Raw genomic sequence first — 14035 nt, 5'->3', positions numbered from 1 at the left:
CAAAACGTCTCCCCTCAAGGCTAGGTCCCTGTGTAGGTCATGATGGTTAAAAATGACCCGTCGTGTCCGTTGAACAGTCAATAACATGTCAAACCATTGTCCTTGAAATTGGGAGTTTAAAAAAATCCTTCAGTTGACTTGCAACGTTCACCCAAACTTAAAATGTCGCGGCTTGTTCTTGGCGCAATACTGTCGAGGTTCATTTCTGGTGCGGTCGCCGCCAAACTGCAGTGGCTACAAACATATCCAACTACAGTGTAGCCTAGTTGTCCATGTATAATGATATATGACGATAAATGTATCATGCAAAATGTAGATCCTTGAAGACGACCACCCCGCCAAGCCTTCCCTGTTCCCTGGCTGCCTGTCACTGAATATCACGGTGTTCCTCTTTATGTCCGATAGAGGGACTGTAGCTCTTTTGGCAAATATCTTACACTCAGAGTAGGTGACCATGTAGCCGACCTTTGCTAGTAATAAACCGCAAAAGTAGGCCACAATGTCTATGCCTCCTCTCTCTATTTTAATTATCCGCTCTTCTCTTTTCTATTTTTCTGCTCTCTTTCTGTATTTCTCTTGAGTTCTGTCAGAAATGAAGATAAGGAATTTTATTCTATTTTTCACTCCTATATATATATATATATATATATATATATATATTTATATACGCATGGGCGTAGAGCTGGAGCAGAGGGATTCTATCAAAGTAACTTAGGCTATCTATCAAACAATTAAGTTCATCCATCGATCGTGAATAAAATAAAATAAAAACATAAAATTGGTCTCCTTTTTGTTCTGCCTCATCAAATATGATTATTCATTAATAATTCATTATTATGCATTGTTCTGCAAATTGTGTGTATTACAGCTGAAGTTTTCCATTCGAACGTCCCTTTAGCTCATCCACGCATACCTGACGTTGTCGAGCACTACGTCAGAACAACGCGATAGTTGGATAGTTCCCACAGTTGCCTGGCTAATACATCCATGCCTGGCTGTCACTGGAATCCCGAAAGATGGCGGCGCCTCCGGACGAAGAGAGCTTGGAGTCTCGCATCAGTGAGTCATGCGATGCTTTTACACTTATTATAACGAGTAACGACACCATATTTGATAAATAGAAGAGTTAACGGAGAGGAATGAGATGGAGAAAGGGTAACGACGATAGTTTGAATCCTCCACTGTTGTGAAACAGTGGTCCCCGATGGGAACGTTAGCTAGCCTAGGAAACAGCAAGTGCAATTGCAAACCAGCCGATACTGATAGCGCTGAATAGGAACAAAAACACACCTCACCCTGAATTATTAACGCGGAATTATGACTTGACAACCATAAACACCGTTTATTTTATTTATTCTTCGAGCACTTTTTGCTATTAATGCAATGCGACCGGTTTATTTAGGGATATTCTCGAGACAGGTTAGCTTGCGAGCTAGCCTCAAGTTCATCACACAGCTTCAGCCTGTGGTACAGTCATTGGGGAGGAGTCCCGGTCTTCAACGTTGACAGAACTAGCCAGCTAGCTAAACATAAAACAGTTCATGGTCTTGACCAGTCAAGGGTACATAATTGTGCTTTTATCCTCCGCAGATAAAGCCACCAACCCACTGAACAAGGAGACGGACTGGGACAGTATCCGGGGCTTCTGTGAACAGCTCGGCAATGAGCCTGAAGGGTGAGAGAGGGAAGCTTTCCATCCAATACTTGGTTTTGTCAGACCGACACTATTCTCTCTCCTCCATGTTTGAACATGGCAGAAGAGGGTGCAACTGGAAACACGTTATTGGGGGGAGACAGAGGGAGAGTCCCTCAGGACCTGGCATATGTCTTCTATCTTATGAGTCACCACATGCAGACATGTATTGACTTACTTTTTGACTTACTCAATCATGTGAGCCATCAGTGACATCTCTTTTTTTTCTCTCCCCACAAGGCCCCAGCTGGCTACCAGGCTTCTGGCCCACAAGATCCAGTCACCACAGGAGTGGGAGGCCATGCAAGCGCTCACGGTGAGGATCCAGCTCTGGATTAACCATCAGTCTGTTTTAAGATAAGATGAACTTTAATAACAGCTTTTAACAGCTCTGTTATCCAAAATATACAGAATGAGAAAGTAAATTGGATTATTTTCCACCCCCTGGTTAATGTACTAAGTGACTTGAGACTTTGAAATGTCAAATGTGTTCATCATCTGTTGTGTAGCTAATAGCCTAGCCTATTATGTCCAGACATGATGCTAACTTTTAACTTTTCTCTGTTAGGTCCTGGAGACGTGCATGAAGAACTGTGGGAAGAGGTTCCACAATGAAGTGGGCAAGTTTCGCTTCCTCAATGAGCTTATCAAGGTGGTCTCGCCCAAGGTACTGCACTGGCTGGCTGACTGACTGGCTGAGAGTCTACGTGTACTGCTGGTGGGGGGAAAAAATACAGTTGTGCTTAGAATAGGTGGTGATTAGAGATGCATGATATTATTTTTTTCAAGCTGATACCGATACTGATAACTTCCTGCTTCTCAAGACCAATACCGATAACCGATAATATATTAATATTTATTCATTTTAAAATTTAGATTCACCTGTAGTTTTTGCACACCTGGAGGTAAGAAAGACTGGTAAACAAAGGTGGATTTAACAAACAGTAGCTTTGTCCTAACCAAATATCATCACTACTATTAACAAAACAAAAACCAATAACAGTTCTGTCTCTGCACATTATTTTTTTTTTTCAAATAAACTGCTCCTAGTCCTCTGTATTTCCCTGAACAGTGAATAATCTAGTGAATCACTCTTCTTAGCACATAAACAATTCAGTGCAGATGCTAGGTTGTTGTGCTCCATAAAGTAATGGAAACAAAACTCTCTCTTTCAAATTAATAGCAAATGTAAACATTAGCCTTAGTAAAGTGTTTATTTACACCGAGCTTCTCTGCAGGGGAGGTTTATGACAGGCCGTTTACGCATACTTGCCAACCTTGAGACCTCAGAAATAGGGAGCATTCTAAAACCAAATTCCGGGGTGGGGGGTTGAGACATTTTCCTGTATCCTACTGACATTATGAAAATGATATTTTATTATTATTATTATTATTTTTAAAGCACACAACAGGATTTATATTGTTAAATAATTTTATTTCATGAGGGATTGAACTGAAATTGAATGGGCAATATCTGTATAAATTAGTATATATCAGTATCATATTAGTCGTATCAGTATCAGATCATGTCAGTATCATAGCCTATATATTAGCCTAGTATATATCAGTATCATATACAGTACATTCATTTCAAATAAGAGTTTACTTTTTACCCGGCTGCACCATGGAGTCTAGGTGCATGCCTCGGCCCTCTGTGGCCATCTACAAATGCTTATTGTAGTTGTAAGTGCAATGCCTTGCTGCCTGTAGCACCATCCTTAATGGTTGTGCTGTGTCGCGGCCTTTTTGTGTTTTACGTCTGTGCGACCACCATGCTTGATACAGAAGTCTACTCTGCAGTTTACAAAAAGCATATAATATCCCTTTCCTCGAAAACTCTCAGTGAGAAAAGTAAACTCTACTTTCCACTGAGGCTGGAATTTACATGAGTATTTTTATTTCTTTGAAGAGCTCATTCTCTCTTCTGTCAGTCAAGAGACGGTAGACGCTAGATCCTCAGGGAGAAAGTCCTGTAGCGCACGCGCGGACTACACAGCTACCATGGAAACCAAACAACGGTGTAGCTGTATTGAATGATTACTGAGTGGAAAGAGTAACATTTGGAGCGTTATGTTAGAATGAAACAGGTCGTGACTCGTGAGTAAATCTAATTGTCAGAAATCGGGAGAAATGCTTGAGAAATATGACCCCGGGAGAAAACCGGGAGAGGGCACTGAAAATCGGGAGTCTCCCGTGAAAATCGGGAGGGTTGGCAAGTATGCGTTTACGGCTCAGGCAGGAGAAACGGAACGCTTGATTTGTTTCAAAAGAAAAAAACGTCCCTCTTCCCAAACCATCCACATCAATTTGCAGACAAACCAGGCAGTGCAAAGAAAGAATTCAAACAGACCTCTTCCTAATCATACCATACAGTACTGGCAAGTTACGCAATCCCGCGTTATCAAACTTCTTTTTTCTTTTTTAAAATTTTCATTTGAGCTATTCTTAACGTTATCGGATTTATCTGTATGACGTCATAATTCCTGATATCAGCCCGATAATTATCTGTCCGATATTTATCGTGCATCCCTAGTGGTGATCTAGAGGAGACGATTCGACTTTTGATTCGATTATGATAGAATTTTCTATTACATTTCCACCATTTGACTGCAGTAACCCATTAAATACAGGGGGTCCCATAATGGTATGGGAAACACTGAAATACATCCCAAGCATAAAATGTGAAAAAAATCTGAAAATAAATTTGTGCAAAATATATTTATACATACAGTAGGACCCCACTCATCCGAACCTCCCGGTCTACCGGACAGGCTTAAAAAACGTATTTTTTTTTTTTTTGCCTGTTATCTGGTTACTGGTGGGATTTTCATTACAGTACTGTATCCTACTGTGAATAAAAACAGTACTGTCACGTTTCATTTCTTTGTTACTTTAATGTCGAGCGCAAAATGCAAACGAGTCTGCTGCGCGAGAGCTGCATTCTTTGGTAGCCAGAAAGCGCGTCAGCAACCTGAAGCAGAGGAGCATCGAGTCATTTTTCGTTCCCAGTTAATGGGCTTCAGGAACACAGACGTGTTGTGAGCATGTAGATTAGCCTACTAGACCTACTGTATTTGTTAAATAATAGCCTACAGCCTAGGCCACGTTAGCCTACATCGGTTGTTTTTAGAGACTTTCTTTTAGGCTACAATAGCCTAAGACATGACAACTTGTCTGTCATTTCATTTATTTATTTATTGATTATCATTTGCTCTAATTGTTCTAATTTGGGTTGTTTTTAGGCTATACCATGTTTTTCTGCGAATACAGTAGCCTATCGATGCAGCCTACGCCTCATTTGAGAATAAAGTTCTGTATTTGATCAAAGCATGCACTCAAGTGGAAATTCGGTTATTTTATTATAGGCTACTGTAGGTCTATTATAGGCTAGGCTATATGAGTTTAGTTGGCTATTTGATTGCAATTTTGATGCATTTTCACAAGTAATTAAGGGTATTTATTGGTCTATTATGAGTCTATATGAACCAAGTATACCACTTATTGAATTTGGTGCATTTTAACATAAGTTTCAGTCATCCGGACATTTCAGAGATACGAACGACCTTCGGTCCCGTTGGGTTCGGATAAGTGGGGTCCTACTGTACATATATTTTATGAAGATTTTTTTTTTTTTTTTCGGAAATTGTCGAATAGAATAGTGATTCTTACATGAATTGTTGAACATTTCTATCAATGCTAGGTTATGTTTTCTACTGTTTTTAATGTGCCCCCATCCTTCCTGCCAAATGGGTGAACTGTTTTTTTTGTTTTTACTTCCCTCTGGTAAATGTACCCCCCCCTTTCTTTCTGTGAAGTGCATTGTGTTACCTCTGTGTATGAAATGTGATATATAAATAAAGTTTGACTTGATTTGACTGATCCATCTACCCTCATCTCCTCTGCAGTACCTGGGGTCCCGGGCCCCGGAGGCGGTGAAGAAGAAGGTCCTGGAGGTGATGTACAGCTGGATGGTGGGGCTGCCCGACGAGACCAAGATAGCAGACGCCTACCAGATGCTCAAGAAACAGGGTGAGCCAAGGGACACTCACCACACTCACAGAGCATACTAAGAGAACTGAAAATAGACCGTCTTTGGAATTTATATGTCAATCTGCTGTGTGAATAGTCCATGTTATGCCATGGCTTATTCTGAGTATATAGTATGCACACTCGTATTGCAGTTTAAAGATTCTGATTTTATTAGTCACATGTATATGTTACTGCTGGCTCTGTGATGTGCTCTAAAAAAACAACAACAAATAATTACAAAGAAATTACACAAAACTATACAAATAAAGGTATCGGGCATGGATGAATTATGTACATGCTCCAAGTAGGCTACACTTGCCTATACTTGGCAAGCAGCACAGTGACAGCTAACAATACCACGTGACAAGTCACAAGTGAAGTGTTAAGTTCCTCCATTTGTATTTCCAATAACCGCATGACTCAAACTCAGTGACTTCAGTCTTTCTTCTGCTTTTCACTGATTTCACGCAGCGACGTGTGACGAAGAAAACAGTTCGAAACCCATCAAGTCACACAACGAGTTGACTCAAGAACATACTCTTTGTCTTGTTGCTTTGCTAAATGTAAAAATTATATTTCCGGGCCTGGCCCAGAACCACGTCACTAATATGCCTGTGTTTGTAACGCAGCAGCAAGTTCTCTATGGTTTACAGGTATATATAGTTAAAACAATGTTGCTATTCTAATCAAACATATGACCTAGATTCAGGCTGTACCTTCTGAAGTGGTGGGGGGTTGTTTTGACGGGGCTCTTTACTCATGGGAAGTGGACACCGGTCCGCCGGTCTCTTCCAGGCATTGTCAAGCAGGACCCAGTCCTTCCTGAGGACGCGTCTCACCTGCCTCCGCCGGCCCGACCCAAGAACGCCATCTTTGAGGATGAGGAGAAGTCCAAGGTAAAAGAGGACGAAGGCTCCTAGAAGGTCCTTTTAAGATCCGTCCGCGGCTTTGATAACGTTGATGTTGAATTTGTATTTTTTTCTCTCTCACCCACCCTTTAACTCTTTGTGACCATTCATTCATGGCTGGTATGGTACTTTTGTTTACCTCGCTCCCCCACTTCCCCCTCCTTCTCTTCCTCCCTTCCTTCCCTCTTTCCTGTCCGTGTAGACGCTGTCCCGCCTTTTGAACAGCGCTCACCCCGAAGACCTCAGAGCGGCAAACAAACTCATCAAGGAAATGGTGCAGGAGGTCAGTCATGATCAGTTCACTGTGTGTGTGTGTGTGTGTGTGTGTGTGTGTGTGTGTGTGTGTGTGTGTGTGTGTGTGTGTGTGTGTGTGTGTGTGTGTGTGTGTGTGTGTGTGTGTGTGTCTGTCTGTCTGTCTGTCTGTCTGTCTGTCTGGGGCTTGGGGGAAGGGGCTCTGAATACACAATTCATTAGATCACTACCTCATCATCGCGTATGCAGTTATGAATCACTCCTCACAGTTCCTAATATCACTACTCACATGAATCCTAATTAGTAAATCTTTACGGTTTTAAAAACATTTTTATGTGTTATGCTCCAGTCTAAACTGTGATGTACTACTACAACTATAATGTCCCCACAACCCCCCCTCTTTCCTAAACAATGTATAGTTTGGCTATTGGATGAATAATTTCTGCGGCGCAGCTGGCTAAAGCACTGTTTAGGGGGAGGTGGTTATATGTATCTGTAAGTCCGAGGGCCCGAGATCGGATCCAGCGACGGGCAAGTGAGGGTGGCTGCCATACTGCCGAATGACGTGGTGACACCTGTTAGACGTTCACCATTGTCACGCTTCTGCCAGGACCAGAAGCGTATGGAGAAGGTGTCGAAGCGAGTCAACGCCATCCAGGAAGTGAAAGAGAGCGTGGGGCTACTGAGCCAGCTGCTGGGGGACTACAGCAAGGAGAGCAGCTCCCAGAGCAACGAGGAGCTCATCAAGGTCAGCGACAGCTTGTTAGCAGTTCTAGCGACGATTTTCAATGGAGATGTCTCCAGACTTTTGGTGGCGGAGATCTCCAAAGTCTAGCATCACAAGATTACCTAGCGCTTATCGCCACCCCTAGGTTCTGATCGAGGTAGTGGTAGATCGCCAGAAGGAATGCGTTTGGCTTTGAGCTAAATTAAAGCACAACTAACTACATCTAACTGTTTGGATCCGTGATGTTTTCAGAAGACCGTGGCCAGTAAACGTGCCACATGACAAAACACATTTGAGGTTGATTATGATAAATATTCAGCCAGTCGTTTGGTTTTGTGTCCTGACTCGTGTAACATGACGGTTAACGCTGTGGTCGTTTACACAGGACCTCTACCAGCGCTGTGAGAAGATGAGGCCCACCTTGTTCCGACTGGCCAGTGACACGGAGGACAACGACGAAGCCTTGGGTAAGACATGTTTGTGAGCGTGTTAGGGATGTATGGATGCTTTTTGGTGTCTTTATTGAAATGGCAATGCATTTTTCCATTGGCAATTCAATATTCCATTATCTACCCTTCCATGTTAATGATAATGCAATCTCTTATTGCATTTCAAACTTCCATACATAACTGGTACATGAAAATGGAATTGCAAATCACACGATTGCATTTTAATTTTAATATTGAGTGAAATAATGCACAGAGAAGTTGAAAATGAAAATGCAATCCCAATTTGCATTTTCAAGTTGCATGACAAAATAGAACATTGAATTGCCAATTGAAAAATGCATTGCCATTTGAATAAAGACACCAAAAAACCTCCATACTGATGTGCATGACTGACCAATATCATTTTCGAATAGTCTACTGTTCTTAAGACCGAGTATTCGGAAGACATTCAGCAATGTATTGGTGTGTGTATATATATATATATATATATATATATTTATTTATTTATTTATTTATACACACTCACACACACAAACACACGTGAGATAGTTGAGACAGACTGGCATGACTATTTGAAAATTCGGACTCATCCCTAGAGTCTGTTCCTAAAGAGCAAGACCACAGAGATACCAGCACCACCAGAATCAAGATCAGTAGAGAAAATAAAGATTCTGTACTGAAAGCGTTTTGTAGGTTATATCTGGGTGAAGCTCTGTGTAAACCTCTCCTCTGGTTCTCCAGCCAGCGTCCTGCAGGCTGGTGACAGCATGATGTAGTTATGTAGTGCTATGTTGAGCTATGTGGTGTTAATGTAGTGCTTAGCGTTATGTTGCTTGATGCGTAGACTTTTTATAACAACCGCGTCGTTCTTGCCGTCCAGCCGACATCCTACAGGCCAACGACAGCCTGACGCAGGTCATCAACCTGTACAGGCAGCTGGTGAAGGGAGAGGTGGTGAATGGAGACGGCACGGCCACGCCCACACTACCAGGTGAGAGAGAGAAGGGGGAGGGGCCTCTGTAGGGAGTACTGCTTCGTCTCTAAGCCGTTATCCAGAATTCGTACATGGATGTTTTAACGGTAGGCTCGGCGCTCGTTCGTTGCGTGGATTCAAGATCAAAGGGATATATCATTTCCGTATCTCCTCTGGTCCAATCCCCTATCAGGAAGCAGTAGCACGGCCCTCCTAGACCTGACGGGATTGGATACCTCGCCCCCCTACCCGGACACGCCCTCTCTACAGACACCGTCCCAAGATCTGGGCATCAACTTGCTGGACGATGAGCTCATGTCGTTAGGTAAGCTCATGTCGTTAGGAAAGCCACCGAGTTGCACTTTTATCTCTCTCTCATCAGAGATGATTGATGAAGCAATTCTCTTGCGTGTTTCTTTTAATTACTTTTCTTGACTTGGCATTAGGTTTTAATTTTTTGTAATCTTGTTACTTGACTGTTTTTAATGTCCTCTTAGGGCTTAATGAAGTAACAACCAACTCAAACCCAACCCATCAATCGGGAGACTGGAACTCTTTTCAGGTGACATAGTTGAGACAGACACAGACAGACAGAAAGACCGAGACACACACACTAGCTTAAACCCTTCTGTCTATGGTTAAAAACTTTACTTTCATATCTTTGACGCTATCGTGGATATGATGCTATCGTGGTTATTTACCATTGCATGCGTCTACATTTTGTAATCATGTACCCAAGAGTGAGATGAATCAAATAAAGTTGAAAACACAATTAAACTCTTAGTGTTGATTCTAAGATTTAATAGAAGGTTTTAACCAGCAGTGAACAATGTGTTCAGCGCCAAGAGACCCACTAAGAGTCACTGATCATTCAGAGCATACAGGCATTTATACAGATGGAGCTGCATAGCGACCTTAGTAAGCTAGGTCAGAACGACCATCAACACACAGATGAAGACTTGTTTTTGGCACGTTATCTGTGCAGCTCGCCTCGCCAGTAGCTCACAGCAGGACGCTTCTTACTGTACGCACAGAATTTCCGGCAGAAAAATAGCACACACGCATCATCAGTTTCAGAATGTATGACATCATGATAAAGGCTTCGTTATTCATTGCTAAGCTCATAGCAGGACGAGGGACTTGGATAAAATACTTCTACAGTCAGTCAAATCAAATGGTTAACCTTAAAATAACACATTGTTTAATCTTAACAATTTGAAACTTTGACAAAGAGAAAGTCTTACAGTACTAGTGATGGCCCTAAGACCTATATATATTTGCCATCACAACATCAATACCCACACACTCTCACTCCACTAACCCTTTGCCTGTTGTCCCTCCCAGTCGTCCGACAGCGTAGAGACGCCGGTGCCGGCGGCGGTGCTGTTACCGTCCGTGGCCCCGCCCCCCCAGGCCCCAGCGGCGCCCTCCGCGTCAGCCGCTCCCTCCGCCCCCCCCAAGCCCCTGGACGGGCTCGACCTGCTGGGCAAGACGCTCCTGCAGCAGTCCCTACCTCCCGGGAGCCAGCAGGTCAAATGGTAGGTCAAACCCTACGGCACACCTATCCTCTCCGCTAGACTCAGCGAGCACTCTTCTGATCTAACCGGGGTTAGTTCTATCAATACCGTATGACTGGGGAGGATAAATTTACATTTTTTAATTATGTAGGGTGTCCATTGAGACTATGACTGGGTGGGCAGACGGAAGATTTACAAAGCATAAGATGCTTATTTGGAGTATTGAAATTGCGACCATACCAGTAACAAGTGATTGTGCACATTATTGGCCAACTTTATAGTCAGGTAATAGGACCCTATACAACATATGTTTAGCAAAGCTAACCGTCATCTTTATCCCCCACCCGCCCAGGGACAAGCTACCAGCTCAGTCCAGACCCACGTTGCGCGACCTCCAGACCAAGTCCAGCTCCAGCCCCAGTCCTGTCCCGGGCGCCGCCGCCGCCACCCCGAGCCCCGTCCTGGCCTTCTCCTCCGAACAGCCTGGGGCTCTCCTAAACCCCCAGCCCAGCCTCGGGGCTCCCTCGCAGGGCGCGGCTCCAGCCCCGGCCCCCCAGGACGACGTCTCCCTGGCTAATGTGACAGTGCCTCTGGAATCCATAAAACCCAGTAAGCCCAACACTGAGATAATCTCTGCTCGGCACTGTGGTTGTTTTGAATTTGGGATAATTGCAACATCCCGATAACTTTTTTTTAACATTTTTATTACATCCAAGTGTCGCAGAGTGGCTCTCAAGAACAGTGAACATGACATATTCCAACTGTCTCTCTCTCTTTCAATCAATCAATCAATCAAAGCTTTATTTGTATAGCGCATTTCATACCCAGAGGCAACACAATGCGCTTATCACTTTCTCTCTCCTCCTCCCTCCCTCTCTCCAGGCAGTATGTTGCCGGTGACGGTGTTTGACAAGCACAGCCTGCGGGTGCTGTTCCACTTCGCTCGGGACTGTCCGCCAGGCCGGCCCGACGTGCTGGTGGTCATCATCTCCATGCTGTCCTCCGCCCCCACCCCCGTCACCAACATCCGCTTCCAGTCCGCCGTCCCCAAGGTACAGCCCCCGGACTCACCTGCCCGTCGCTCTCTCTCTCTCTATGCTCTTTCTTTCACTCTTTCTGCTCCCCCCACAGTGGGGGAGGTTAGGGTTAAACCCACCCCTTTATAGGTCTACAGTCACTGTTTTTTTGTTGTTGTTGTTTTTATCCTTTATTTAACCAGAGAAAATCACGTTGAGATTTCTATCTTTTTTACAAGTGAGCCCTGACCACCGTTGGCATCTCTCTCTCGCTCTCACTCAACTTTGATTCTCCATCTTACTTTCTCAAGCCCTTCCCCTCAGCCTCTCTTTCTATCCCTGTCTCAAATTCCACTCGTCTTCTCCGCGCCGCCTGCGAGTCACATGACGTTGAGTGTGTGTATGTGTGGCGTGCTGCGTGGTCTAGTACCCTAACAGGAGTAATAACGGCTGCCGTCTTTTGGTTTCTCTGCCTGCCCTGCCTGTGGTGTCTCCAGGTGATGAAGGTGAAGCTGCAGCCCCCCTCGGGCACCGAGCTCCCGGCCTTCAACCCCATCCTGCCCCCCGCCGCCATCACACAGGTCCTGCTGCTGGCCAACCCCCACAAGGTACCACGCTTCCCCTCTCTGTCCGCCTGACTGCCTGCCTGCCTCACCACCCGTCAGACTCTCCGTCTCTCCCTTTCTCTCTTTCCCGGGCTCAAAATTCACCTCAACAGTTTGCTTAAAGGGTCCTGGGGGTTGGGCAGCTTTTCTGTCAAACAACAGATAGATATTGGATAGATAAGAGAGAGGGGAGCCTTGAGAAAATATGGCAGAAATGTCATCTGCGATGTCCTTGTCCGTTGTTTTCAATTGACAGGTGTGTATCCCACTGTCTTCCGTTTCAGGAGAAGGTGCGATTGCGATACAAGCTCACGTTCGACCTGGGAGAAGAATCGCACGACGAATCGGGCGACGTAGAACAGTTCCCCCCTCCGGACACCTGGGGGAAGCTTTAGTGGGACGCACCAACTCCCTGTCGCCTGATCCGCTGCTTCCTGTAGGTGTAGGTCGAGGTTGCCCCCAAGCGCTGGTCTGGACATTTGAGCAGTAATGGATCTTGTTTTGAGCCAGGAACGCTGATCCCAGACCAGTCTTTGAGGCGGTTTCTCCCTCCTTCCTTCCTGTGTCCTCTCCTCTTTCCGTCATCCCTCGTTCCTATATTGTCGTCATCTCTACTCGTTTTTTGTTTTTGTTTTCTTCATTCCAATGACCCTATAATACAACCAAACATCTCCCTCCAAAAGCATTTGAACTGCATTTCAAATAACGGTGTGAACGTCAATACATCAAATCATTGCAGTGACTTCTGAGAGATCAAGTCAAGCCTTTTAAACTGTGTGTGTGTGTGCGTGCGCGTCTGGTAGCATATTCTGCACAATACTGTATGTCATGGTATTGTCTCGTCTTGATTTTATGATTTGTAAGGTGTTCAGGCAAAGTTTGGTTTGTGAGTGTACCGTCATGGCGAGTTGTCAAACGTGTCTAAAACTACGACAAATCAATCCTGTCAATCCTCTGTGAAGGACATCCAATCTCGATCGCTGTCAGATTGTAGAAAGTTAGCATGTCTTTTCCATGTTTTGATTTGCTCTATACCACACTTTTTCCTCCTACTCCCCATTCCCACACAATGTTACACTATATTTCTTCAACCGTTAGCTGAAGAGGTTTCTCCCACGCAGTAGCCCACACCATAACTTGCATGCACCTCTATTTCTTTTGAGATTTTGCACATCGTAAAACCATTCCTTACCTCCGCCTCACACCCGTCTCCTCTCTCTCCTGTTTGTGTTCCCAAAGAGAGTTGCGTTGTCGGTTCGTACCGACGCCTAGTCTGAATCTGCCGTTTGTGCCTATGCTGAGAGTTCATTTTTGTATCTTTGTTTTTAGTTTTCGGTTCCCTGCTATGTTTTATGTTTATGCCTTCCAACTATTGTTGTTTTTCATCAGAAATCCACCTAGGCTTCCTGTAGTGTGAAACGAATGGGAATTTTAGCTGTTCAACGGGTTGTGCATCTTAGGCGAACGTTGCTCTTGAGCCCAGATCTAGGATCAGTTTGGGACCTACTCATCCTTTATCATAAGCATTAGGATGGGCTAATGCCAGGCTGGTCCCAGATCTGTGTTTAAAGGGTAACTACATCCTACAGTATGCTGCTGTATCTCTCTCCTGTCGCTTCCCTCCCCCACATTCCAGCATCCCTCCTATTCCAGCCTCTGCTCTGACTCTGTAAATAGTGATGATAACAGTTCTGCAATCATGTACATTTGCCAAAAAAAAACGAAAGATGCAAAGAGCAAATGAATGAGGGGAATGGAGAGAATGTAGTGCAAATATGTATTTAAGGGAAATTAAAGTTATTCTTTTTCTTGGGGGTTTAAGTCGGCTGTCTGCGTCTTTACTGGTTTGATTTGGGTTATGGTGCT

General features: G+C 44.2%; 1 protein-coding gene across 1 annotated transcript; it reads left to right on the top strand.

The window, feature by feature from the left end:
• The first annotated feature begins 996 nt into the window (after positions 1–996).
• On the top strand, positions 997–13949 carry gga1 (golgi-associated, gamma adaptin ear containing, ARF binding protein 1). The gene is made up of 17 exons (XM_084440514.1): positions 997–1059; positions 1591–1675; positions 1934–2009; positions 2262–2360; positions 5599–5722; positions 6518–6618; positions 6833–6913; positions 7493–7630; positions 7995–8076; positions 8939–9049; positions 9225–9356; positions 9529–9593; positions 10376–10569; positions 10901–11157; positions 11431–11600; positions 12062–12172; positions 12454–13949. Exons 1-17 carry the CDS (start codon positions 1017–1019, stop codon positions 12562–12564), a joined length of 1980 nt encoding a protein of 659 aa, XP_084296640.1. The 5' UTR covers positions 997–1016; the 3' UTR covers positions 12565–13949.
• Positions 13950–14035: the final 86 nt, after the last annotated feature.

The sequence above is a fragment of the Borostomias antarcticus genome (genome assembly GCF_949987555.1).
Source record: "Borostomias antarcticus genome assembly, chromosome: 7".
Classification (NCBI taxonomy): Eukaryota; Metazoa; Chordata; class Actinopteri; order Stomiiformes; family Stomiidae; genus Borostomias; species Borostomias antarcticus.
Note: the sequence above shows the minus strand (reverse complement) of the source record. Positions and strands in the feature narration are given on the sequence as shown.

Bases quoted from the DNA above. Each gene is read 5' to 3' on its own strand.
- gga1 (XM_084440514.1), top strand. From the start codon at position 1,017: ATGGCGGCGCCTCCGGACGAAGAGAGCTTGGAGTCTCGCATCA. The intron at 2,361-5,598 runs GTACTGCACTGG...TCTCCTCTGCAG, and splicing joins TCAAGGTGGTCTCGCCCAAG to TACCTGGGGTCCCGGGCCCC. The intron at 7,631-7,994 runs GTCAGCGACAGC...TCGTTTACACAG, and splicing joins GCAACGAGGAGCTCATCAAG to GACCTCTACCAGCGCTGTGA.